Source organism: Pelodiscus sinensis, chromosome 1 (assembly GCF_049634645.1).
Source record: "Pelodiscus sinensis isolate JC-2024 chromosome 1, ASM4963464v1, whole genome shotgun sequence".
Classification (NCBI taxonomy): Eukaryota; Metazoa; Chordata; order Testudines; family Trionychidae; genus Pelodiscus; species Pelodiscus sinensis.
Window position 1 is genome coordinate 63820512 of NC_134711.1, and position 11793 is coordinate 63832304.

General features: G+C 47.3%; 1 protein-coding gene across 1 annotated transcript; it reads left to right on the forward strand.

The window, feature by feature from the left end:
- The first annotated feature begins 3824 nt into the window (after positions 1-3824).
- On the forward strand, positions 3825-9448 carry LOC102463153 (lysozyme C-like). Its single transcript, XM_006121579.4, has 4 exons — positions 3825-4052; positions 4735-4899; positions 6425-6503; positions 9002-9448. Exons 1-4 carry the CDS (start codon positions 3917-3919, stop codon positions 9066-9068), a joined length of 447 nt encoding a protein of 148 aa, XP_006121641.1. The 5' UTR covers positions 3825-3916; the 3' UTR covers positions 9069-9448.
- Positions 9449-11793: the final 2345 nt, after the last annotated feature.

The following is an 11793-nucleotide window of genomic DNA, read 5'->3' on the forward strand; positions in this document are numbered from 1 at the left end:
CAGCGTCAGCCCCAGCCACAACTATTGTAGCCCCAGCCACGGCCCTGGAGGTGGGCTGGAGTTACAGCAGCGGAGAGAGGTGGGATGGTAGGAAGTGGCCCAGGGCGGGAAATTGAAAACCCAGAGGCTAGAGAACAGCTGTTCTTGCACAAAAACTCACCAGGTGTCTACACTGCACTCACGTTCTTGTGCAAGTACATTTACAGTATAGTGTCGGAAAACAGAGCTTCTTCCAGAAGAGTTATTCCACTCCCCATGATGAAAAAGCCCTCTTGTACAAGAGCTCTTCCACAAGAGGGCAGTGTAGACAGGCAACATGATTTTCTTGCACAAGAAGCCCCTATGGTTAAAATGGCCATCAGAGCTTTCTTGCCCAAGAGAGCATCAGCACTGCCATGGATGCTCTTGCGCAAAAGCTCATCTCTTGCGCAAAAACACATGGCAGTGTGGACGTGCTCTTGTGAAAGACCTTTTGCACAAGAACTCTTGCACAAAACAGTTCTTGTGCAAGAAGCCTGCAGTGTAGACGTAGACCGAGTGTTTGGCATGTTGAGGGGGACGAACCCCTGGCTGAGCAAGCAGTGGACCGACCCACTGCCAATAGGCCCTGGCTGGGACCTGGTGGCGTCCTCTGGAGCAGAGGAAGTCCAGAGGCCTGTGGACTAGGCCTCAGGGCCATATTTATCCCAATATGGGGGGCAGCACTGCAAGAACAAGGCCTCAGGGCTGTATCCACCCCAATAGGAGAGCCTGACAAGGACTAGGCCTCAGGGCCGTGTATTCACCCCAATAGGGGGAGCTGGTGGACTAGACCTCAGGGCTGTATTCACCCCAATAGGGGAGCAACGCAAAGACTAAGCCCCAGGGCTGTATTTACACCATAAAGGAGACATCGCAAGGACTAGGTGGCAGGGCCGTATTTACCCCCAAGAGAGGGGCCTCTGGCAAAAACTGAGCTGCAGGACCATATTAACTCTGACAGAGGAGTGTTGGAGACTCGGATGCCGGCCGTTGGGCCACGCAGATCCTGATAGGTGGATCTGTGTGGGATTTCAACTGAGACCCCCCACACAAGGGGGATGTGCCCTCAACAGTGTTAAATAATGATCCACATAATCTGAATCAGCTGTTTAGAAATGGGCATCTAGATCCCTATTTCTTTAAAATATCAACATAAGAAGAATTTTTATCACTAGAGAAAACATGTCTCTCTGTGGGCTTGTTTCTTTTAAATAGAACCTTTACAAGGGTGTTTATGGAACCCGCACACCTAGTGTGGTTCACCATAGTTACATTTACAGCAATATATGTGAGTAATTATAACACAGGTGCCACAAACTATAACTCAAATGATTAATGCAAGTCTTACCAAAGCATACCTCCAGGCAAGAGCACCAAGAGAAGAATATGGAAAAAATTGCAAACAAGGGTTTTCTCTCATTGCTTTCAATTCCTAGTGGCTCTGAGGTGCTACAGGTAGTAGTATTTTGTTTCACATTTTCAGACATTCCCCTCACATACCAGAGCCTAGGTGGGTCTGAGCTAGTAGAGTTTGCGGTTCCCCTTGCTTCTGGGATGGGGCAAAAATGAGGGGTTCAGTTGGTAGAAGGGGGCTGCTGGGAAGTGGGCTTGTGGGGTGGGGTCTGGGTGGGAGGGTGGTTGCAGGAGTGGGTTGGGGATTGGTGGGTCTGGAATGGAGGTAAGGCGAAGGAGCAGTCTGGGATTGCAGGGTGGGTTGGGATGTAGGGTGCAGGAACACAGTGGCAGAGCCCATGGGGCCATAGGCTCCCCACCCCTGCTCAAGTCCTATGGAATGTCTCCATTTGCAGTGGGCAGTATCACATGCTCCAGAGGAAGAGACAAGGTCCCTTGCAGGAGCTGGCTATGGTGCAACTAGCCCACAGACTGGCACCATTCTAAAGCTAGGAACAAGCTGTGAAAATAGCAGGATCTTTGTCCCTCTAACATTGTCCTTCTGAACCAGGACGCTTGGTGTTCTATGCTAGTACAGTTCCCAACACAACTGGGCCCCTTTCTTGCTTGTGCAAACACAGGCAGGGAAGAAAACAGCCCTATGAAGAAAGCTCTGTTGGGAAATCCCAAATTAAGTATTTCTAACTCCTTGTTAAAAAAGAGAAAAGAAACAAATGGGGGAGGGGTGTTTCAGTTCCTCGTTCATCCCCCAACAGTTGGCTTATAAGAGAGCACTGCAGAAGTTTGCAAAGCTGGGTGTATAAATGTATGTGACTAAGACCCTTTGTGTCAGTGTAATATCAGGTTCCTTAATATCTGTATTATAAATCACATGTTTTTCCTTCACTTGGAATGGAGGGATCCTTCAAGCCATTTTTGGTACCGCAAGATTTTTCCTACTTTCACATTTTCCTTTCTACCTACTAGCCTAAAGACTTGGGAATCCTAGGGCCAGACCCTGCTAGGTACTTAGGTGTCTAACTCCCACTGAGATCTTTGGGGCTGGACATTTGTTCTCAGCAGAGGCCATCAATGCCAGTACAGCCAGAAGGATTGCTGATACGAGATACTTTTCCCTCTCCTCAAGTCTCTGTGAGCAGGGGATAAGGGCTGGTCTCCACCTATACCATTGCTCTCCAGTGCTATTCCTTTCCCAGGCTAGTCCGAAAGCTGAAGATTAAGGACCAGATACCCAGCTGGAATAAATCAGTGATTTCAGTAGAGCTACACTAGTTTGTTGGGTTGTGTAAAAAATCAATAGGTCTGAAATGGATCTATATTAGTTGTTCAGGAGTTCAGCCACAGTAGGCATTACCCATGGACATACTCTTTCCCTTCATTTTTGCAGCCTAGAATAATAGATAAGCATGCAGCTGCTCTACTTTGTCTTTGGCTTATCCTCATTGGCTCTGCATAATACGTTTTCAGGGTCAAATTCCTTTTAATGCATGTGACCTGTTAGTTTGTAGTATAAGAAACTGTTGATTCAATTAGAAATTGCATAAATAGTAATTAATGGTGGGTATAATTGTGTTTCTTATTTGCGAATTAATATTGATTATATGGTAGTTAACATTACTAAATAAGGTTTTAGGAAAAGTAGTGATAGATGTGTGAATTAACACATTAAAATAGATAAAAGCATCTGACTAATGCCAATTTGTTGCCACTCGGACATCGTGTTGAATATCCGAGATAAAAGTTTGTAGGCAATAAAGTAGTTTCTTTTACCTCATCCGCCTCTGGGTCGCATGTTTCTTTTCTAACATAATTTACATCCACTGAGGATTGCATCCAAAGTTGAAAAGGTTTTTCTTCCCCCATACCCTGCATGGCCAATCAGGAGAGCCTGAAACAGTGTTGTTCAGGATTGCCTACTTTCATGAAGTATGCAAAATATTAACTATGGAAATTGAGTGAAGATAACATCCCTAGTAACAAGTCAGGAGCAACAAAGTACTGAGAGTCACAAAATAGCCCTTGATCAGAATAATAATACTTAGCACTTATCCAGAGCATATAGGCCACAGGAGAAGTGTCATTATTCCCTTATTGCATATAGGGAAACCAAGGCAGGGATGAAACATTTTGTCCAAGGTCACCTTGCAGCCCAGTGGTAAAGCATGGACTAGACTGTAAGTCTGTTGGATCCCAGGCCCGTGTCCCATCCTTGTGGACACACACCATCTCCAAAGACATAGCAGAAGTCAGAGGTGCCACAGTGAACTAGACAATCTTTGCCATTCAAAGCTGGGAGCTGCAGAGAGGGGCTGCTATTTAGCTGCTGAGACTGGCAGGAAGAGCAGCTGAGAGCTGCAAGGGGCGTTGCTCAGTTCTGGGAAGGGTGTGTCTTGAAGTGCTCTGAGTTGTTCTTCCCCTCCATCAGCAGACACAGGTCATCTCTAGTGCCAGTGGTAGGTCCCTGGGTTGCTACACTGCCAGCATGAAGGCTTTGCTAATCTTGGGGCTTTTCCTCCTGCCTCTGGCTGCTCATGGGAAGATCTACGAGAGGTGTGAGCTGGCAAGAGCAATGAAACGTCTTGGGCTGGATGGATACTGGGGCTACAGCCTGGGAAACTGTAAGTCTGCTGCCTTGGAGATATCCATGTGTCTCGGAGGGCGGGCACGGGGAGAGAAGGGGGATAAGCTGCCAGGCATCTGGTCTTTGACCGGAATGTCCGGTCAGAAATGGGACATGGCAATGTCCAGTGAGATGTAGTCACTGGAGACTAAGGCAATCAACCTGTTCCAGACAGGCAGCAGGATCCGAGTCAGACCATAGCTTCTGGCCCCGCCCTGGTGCAGAGGGAGCCCACCTGGAGGGTTGGGGATGGAGGATGAGAGTCTCCAGTAACCGGGAGATGACAGAGGGAGGGAGAAGAGTAAGTGATGCGGATTTGGGAGAAGAGATGGGACAGGACCTCGGAGACCTGGTTTTTAGCAATAAAAACGTTGGCATCCTTACCCCAAAAACTCTGGTGTTTCCTTCAGAGAGACAGGCCCCCTGTGGTGTGCATACGACAATATAAATTTGTACAGGAAGAATGGCTTTTCTTGCTATGCCTATTGAATAAGGGTTGTGAATCTAAATGGAAGCAAAACGGCCTGTGTGGGCTTTGTATTAAACAATCATTTGCATCAGCTACAAACAGGAGATACAGGGGCATTTAGATCCCTATTTCTGTTAACTATCAACCTATGAGGAGTTTTTATCACCGGAGACAATACATCACTCTTATGTTTTTAATGGAACTTTCACAGGGGTGTGCACAGCAAGATTCGAGAGCCAGTTTAACACGAGCGCCACGAACTATAACCGAGGTGACCAAAGCACCGACTATGGGATTTTACAAATCAACAGCCACTGGTGGTGCAATGATGGCAAGACCCCAGGAGCCAAGAACGCATGTGGCATCCAGTGTAGCGGTAGGTGCAATATAATGTTCCTATAAGGTACACTAAGATGGACTAATTTTGCCGTTTTGTGTGAGGCCTTAGCATTGCAAAGTTATAACAGCAGCCAGGTTTTTCCCCTTAGTAGCTCTAGGTTAAAAACGCCTTAATCTGTAGACAGAAGGCCAGATTTGCAATGTGTGGGGATGTATGTTTACTATAAAGGGGGAGGGGAGTTTCAAAAGATTTTTTCAAGCGGAATTGTGTTCCTTGTTTATCAGACTTTTTCTTGTAGGTTTCTTTAGTTTAAAAAAGTCCCTTTTGGAGAAGCATTTCTAATTCACCCCTATGTTGGTATGAGGACACTTTTTTATTATGAGACGATGACAGTCCCTGCTGTGTGGAAGGCCAGCACAAACGTCAGTTTGGGGGCATGCTCCATTTTAAAAACACATTTCAAAGTTTCTACTGTAAAGAGACGCAATCAACCTGAAATCTAGTCTATTTTTAAAAATAATTAAAAGTTGTTTCTGATTAAATAGCTGCAGATCTGTGCTGCTGTGCAGCTTAGAGGGAACCTTCGTCCACGTGTGTCCCTCCACCCCCCCACTCACCAGCTTCTCCCCGAACTCTCATGTGGTCCTAAACCCACTGTCTGTGTGTCTGTGCTCCATTCAGCCACTCTATTCCCAATGTAGCCCTGCAACCCTTTCCTCCTGTCTCATGTGTCCCGGCATCCCCCCATCCCATCCTCGGGTGGCTCTACACCTACCTCCATGTCCCCATGTGGTTCTGCTTGTCTCTTCCCCCTGTGACCAGGCACCTTCACTCTCCTTGAGCCCTTGCTCAAGTCTGTCCTCCTCCACCAGCCATGAGCCCTTGTCAGTGACTCCTCAGCAGCGCCATGCTGTCACTCCCCCCATGTCCCCTGTCTCCTGACCTGGCCCGACAGGCTTTGTGAAGAAGGTTCAAGAGGCTATTTCTCCTACCTACTTGGCCAGGAGAAGCAGCTCAGTTCTTCCACCACATTGCCCTTTGGTGAGTTAAAAGGCAGAAGTGCAATAACTTTCCAGCAGAAGCTATTTTCTGCATTAATTATGTGCATGCGTAGTGATGCAGGTTTCCCTCAGAAGTGTGTATTAGCTCTGGCCAGTACCACGTGGTTCAGTGGAAGATACAAGACACCTTTTGATAGTCATTTACGGTACAACTAGCCCACAGATTGACAGCATTCTAAAGCTAAAACCAAATTGTGTAACTATCATGATGTTTGACAGCACCACATTGTTTATTCTGCTTGTGGATTATATCCCTTTTCCCCACCCCACCTTTCTATTTAGATTCTAAGATCTTCAACACAATGGCATTGGCTAGTCTATGTAGATATAGTGCCTAACACCAGGGGGCCCTATTCTAAGTTGGTCCTTATATATTACCTTAAAAGAAAGATTAATAAATAATAAAGTTTAATTTCAGTTCCCATTTAAAGATGACTCATTTAAAATAACAAAGAGGAAAATGTTTTTCCCTGTCTCATAGCTCTATATTTCTTTTTTAGATTTACTGACAGCTGACATTACAAATAGTGTAAACTGTGCAAAGAGAGTTGTTCGCGATCCAAATGGCATGGCTGCATGGTACGTATGAAACCTCTTACTAGAACTGATAGACACACATTTGCATGTATACTTAGTGGCAGGCTAGTTAAAAAAAGAGAGAAACTACAATAATCTTTTGGATAAACAGGCTATCATTGAAATAATGAAGATTTTGCTAATAGAGATATGTTTATCATTAACATATTTAAACTCAGAATGAGTAAATTAAGGGTTCACAGAACAATATATTTATGTACATTGAGGAGTCTCAGTTATAGCTATAGTTAAAGGCCTTTGGACCTTTATAGCAGCAGTGAAGATAGAACTCAGATCTTTCTCCTCCAAAAACTCCCAACACACTGACCAAAAGAGACTGAGGGTATGTCTACACTACCCTCCTAGTTCAAACTAGTTTGAACTAGGAGGGTAGTGTAGACATACCCTGAGAGAGTTATTAAAGGTATAGGGTACAGGACATGCAATTGACCAGTTTTGATTCCATCCAGTGTAGGGCATTGGCACTGTGAATGGGCATCTTTGCCATCTGCTATAAGCAACAGTCCAGGTACCCTGTGTAGGTTCACAACTCAGGCACTTCTGGGGTCTGACTTGTCCAAAGAAAAGTAAAATGGCACAAACCAACCAATAGACTGGACTAAACCCTCTCTGGACTAAACCTTGGCCGACCTGAGAGCTCCTATTCAGGACCACTTAGGTCCCTGCAGCCTCAGATCCAAGATCCCTCCTGAGATGGGCTCTGAAATCTGCTTCCTTCCTTTTAATTCCCTCCAGACTTACTACTGCTAACGGGTGAAATGGGACCAGCTTCAGCTTCAGGCTACGTCTAGACTGCAGGCTTCTTTTGGAAAAAGCTTTTCCGGAAAGGATCTTCTGAAAAAACTTATTCCAAAAGAAAGCGACCACACTGCAAAACGCATCAAAAAAGCGCTCTGCTTTTTCAACAGATAGGGTGTGTCTAAACTACATGACTCTGTCGATGGAGCCATGTAGATTAGGCTGATCGGCAGAGGGAAATGAAGCCACGATTTAAATAATCGCGGCTTAATTTAAATTTAAATGGCTGCCGCGCTCTGCCAACCAGCTGATGATCAGCTATTTGTCGGCAGATCGGGGCACACTGAATGGACACTATCTCGCAGGTAAGCTGTGATAGCTATGGGTGGAATGGACACCAGGGCACCTGTACTTTTTCCTCTTTTCCCTTCTTTCGAAAGAACTCCCTCTTCCCTGTCCACACATGCCTTTTTTCGAAAAGGCTCTTTTGGAAAAAGGCTTCTTTCTCATAGAATGAGGTTTACCAATGCCGGAAAAAAACCCTCTGTTCTTTCCATTTATTTTCGAAAGAACGCAATTGCAGTGTGGACGTTACTCAGGTTTTGTAGGAAAAACGGCCATTTTTCTCACAAAACTCTGTAGTGTAGACGTAGCCTCAGTCTTCAGGACAGACAATTAACACCTCCCTGCCCAGATTCAGTGGGGGATTTGCTCCACTACAGCAGCATAGACAATCTTCTACTGAGGGAAATGTATTTGCTGAGTATCTGAGGTTCCCAGGAGTTCAAAGACCCAGTTCAAACACTTCATGTGGCAGTGAGGACTCAACTTAATCACGGTTCTCTAGCAGCTTTACCCCCTCCAGCTGGAGCTAAAATGGAATCCGCATTAGTTCTATTCGGGCAGGATAGCGCTTATGGCACAAAATTGAACGAATGTGATTCCATCCAGCAGAAAGCAATGTCCCAGGCTGCAGCTTCCGATTTTCCTTTGGGGTGTTCAAACCCTGCTCAGCCTCAGGCCCTGTCCCCTCTCCATCCCTTCCCCTGATCCCCAAATCCCACCCTGCTTCTTCCCACCCCTTCTCCAGCTCCACCCCCGCCCCCATTCTACCCTTTACCTCATAGCTCCAGTCTGGCCACCTCTTCCTACTCCTGCTCCACCTCCACTTCCCTTTTCCCCCTTCTCTTTCTGCTGTCCCCACCTCACCCAGTGTGCCCTATCCCTGCTCCTCTGCCTCCCTCCCAGTGCCTCCTGCATGCAGCAGAAGAGCTGAGCTGTTGTGGGCAGGAGGTGCTGGGAGTGACTGGGAGGAGTTGATCCGCAGCGGTGTTCACAGATTGGACGTTTGGAAGGAGGGAAAAGCTTCTATTTTTTTCCATTTGTGCTCCAGGGCCCACCGAGTTGGTCCCTATGAGCAGTGTCACAAACTCAGCACGTTTCTGTGGCAGGAATACCAATTGGTAAATGGTCGTTTTGACAACCTATTGGCAACCTTTTAGGAAGTGTTGGAAGACTCAGGATTTCTCCAGTCGGGCATAGCTCTGGGATCCAGCTGGGCCCTTCAGACTAGCCAGGTGCTCTTCTGGGATTGGCCAGTAGCAAATTACTTGTTATATTAGCTTAGCACTCCACAGAAAAGTCAAATGTACATAAATGTGAAGTGGCTGGTTTTGTTCTTGGGTGAGGGGACAGTGGGTGAGTTTGCCATAATCAGCTAACATGATTTTTTACTCACGTAGGGTGGCATGGACAAGGAACTGCAAAGGACGAGATGTCTCCCAATGGATCAGGGGCTGTGGAGTCTAAAGTGTTGGGGTTTATCCCAGCCTGGTTCCTTTATAAATAAGGAGCTTTTCACATAGAGCAAATGATTCCCTTCACTTGCTTCCCTTTTACAATTAATCATGTTCACAATAACACAAACTCGGGGCAACTGACTGGGGAAATGCAGATATTTTACTGCATGCTAGATCTTTCCATGTGACCAGCTGCAGTAACGTATTTTCAGTTCTACACAGTTTAAAATATTGCTTATTATCTCTCTATTCTATATACACATAAAAATAAGCCAGATCAATTTTTCCTATGAAATCCTGCTAGTACTTTGTTCTGCCAGTTAATGTTATGTATTATTGCTTGAGTGTTCACATTCACTATAATCAATAAAAATGCTTCATTTGTGCAAAGTTTTGTGATTATTGGATAATAAAGAGGAGAAACTAAATAAGAGACTCTGCACTTGGGCCCAAGTCCTCATATATATTTAGTCTCCTAATTTTCATTGATGTTCATTCAATGGACTTTAAGGCCTTGTCTTCATTAGGATTTTACCCTAAATGTAGTTACACATGGTCAATTTTCTAATTGATGCGGCCACACTTCCAAGCCTGTTGCATCGACTTTACAGCCCACAGAAGTTATTTCAATGTTCCTGCTTTTCACAAGCAGTAACGCTGTTTCGGACCTTGTATGGTCAAGTTTACAGTAGTGTAGATGCAGCACTGGGTGAAAGTTGAGGCCTCCCACAGTTCCTTGCTTTGACTGCTCTGGCTACAACTTGCACCACTACTGCTCTCCAGGTGATCAGAAAAAGCCCCAGGAAAAGTTGAATTGTATTTCCCCTTCCGGCCAGCGATGTGAGCATCCCTCAGAGTGAGTGGCACATGTGGACATGACTTCGACTAATTCTAGTAACTCTGCAATGAGTTCAAATAATTCTACTCCCATTGGCTCCAATTCCCAGGGTGCAGAAGAGTGCCAACATGGAGTGTTCAGGAGATCTTGGAGTTCATCAAGGCATGGGCAGAGGAATCCATCCTTACTGAGCTCTGAGCCAGCAAGAGGGATGAGGAAATTTACAGCAAAATCACAAGCTGCCTGGTGGCTAAAGGCTATTACAGGGATGCCCAGCAGTGCCAAGTCAAAATCAAAGAGCTGAGGCAGTCCTACCACAAGGCAAAGGAGGCAAGTGGATGGTCTGGTGCAGCACCTCATGCATGCTGCTACTATAAGTAGCTGGATGCTATGGCGGTGGAGGGGGGTGGGGGAAGCCAGCTTCCCCCAGCATGACCATGGTCTTGCCAAGACTATAGGCCGCATGCAGCCCACTAGGGTTCCACCTGTAGCCTGTGTACTTCCTGTCTATCCCCTGCCCACATACCTGCTGATGGCAGAGTGGGAGATGAAGGAGGAGGCTGGTCAGCCAGTGATCCCAATGAGCCAGGAGCTGTTCATGATGCTGGAGCCAATACCCTCCTCTCAGGATATCTCCTAGTCCACCACTGACCATGGGGAGTTCACTGATCTGGCCTTTGCTCTCCTGCCCGAGTTTGAACAGCAAACAGTGGATCTGCAGTGTTGCAGTTCTGGGAGAAAGGGGGGAAGAGCAGGGACAGAGTGTGAATCAGTGGATTCATGGTGTCCCAAAAGTGCTGGAAGGGAGGAGGAGGAATAGGAAGTGCAGGAATGTTAGGCAGCGTGTAACCACACAAAATACAATCAGTTACACGATTATTCGATAGCCCCGGGGTGGGCCAGAAGCCAGTGCACTCCCAGTTCCACTCCTGGGGAGCCCCCTGCCATCCTGCTCTGCTGCCTCTGATACAGAGGTAGCCGCTTGGGGTGGCTGCAGCTCCTGTCCATGAGGGGCCCAAGCTCAGCATCCCACTGAGCAGCCTCTGTCTGCAGTGAGCCCAGGCTCCCTTCACCCTCTGTGCTGCCGCCTCCCTATCACAGACAGCCACACGGAGGAAGGGAAGATGGCTCCATGGGATCTGGTCATGGGAAGTTGGTGCGGCTGGGGCTGGGGGATGCAGGTCCCCAGCCCCACCTGCAGCCTTGTCCCCTCTGCTGAGGCCCCACCCTCCTGGGAGGCAAGGAGGCAGGGCAGCATGCCAAGCACTCCCCAGCCTCCCCAGAGGACCACAGAGGGGCAAAGAAGCAGGGCAGCGTGCTGAGCACTCCCCAGACTCCCCGGAGCACTGGAGAGAGGAAGAGAGGGAAGGGGTGTGTGCGCGAATCACGGTTCCCATAGCAGAAGGGTAGGGGAGGAGGTGGTTCCAGATTCCCCGGCCAAGAGCACAGGGGGGCTGGGCACTGGGAACAGCAACTTTCTGCCCCCAGAATGCCTACAATAGGTGCTCTGGGGGTGGAGTGTGGATGTGGCCAGGCTGGTGGTTTATCCCTTGCCCAAACCACCGGATGCCCATGGATCTGGTGCTCGTGAGGAGCAGGCTTAAAAGTCAGATCCCCAGAGGCAGTGGATCCCACCTTCCCCCCCACTGATACAGAGGCAGCAAGGGGTTGGAATGCATGTATTCAACAGGATTAATCAATAAATCCAGGCTAATTGGTTAATCGTATAGTCGTCTACACATTGGCATCACTAGACTCCACTGCCCCAGTGCGTGAGAAACATGTGGGCAGGGGACAGACAGGAAGTGCACAGGCTACAGGTGAAACCCTAGTGAGCTGCATGCGGCCTATAGGCTGCAGGTTGCTCACCACTGCACTAGGCATATTTACTAATATA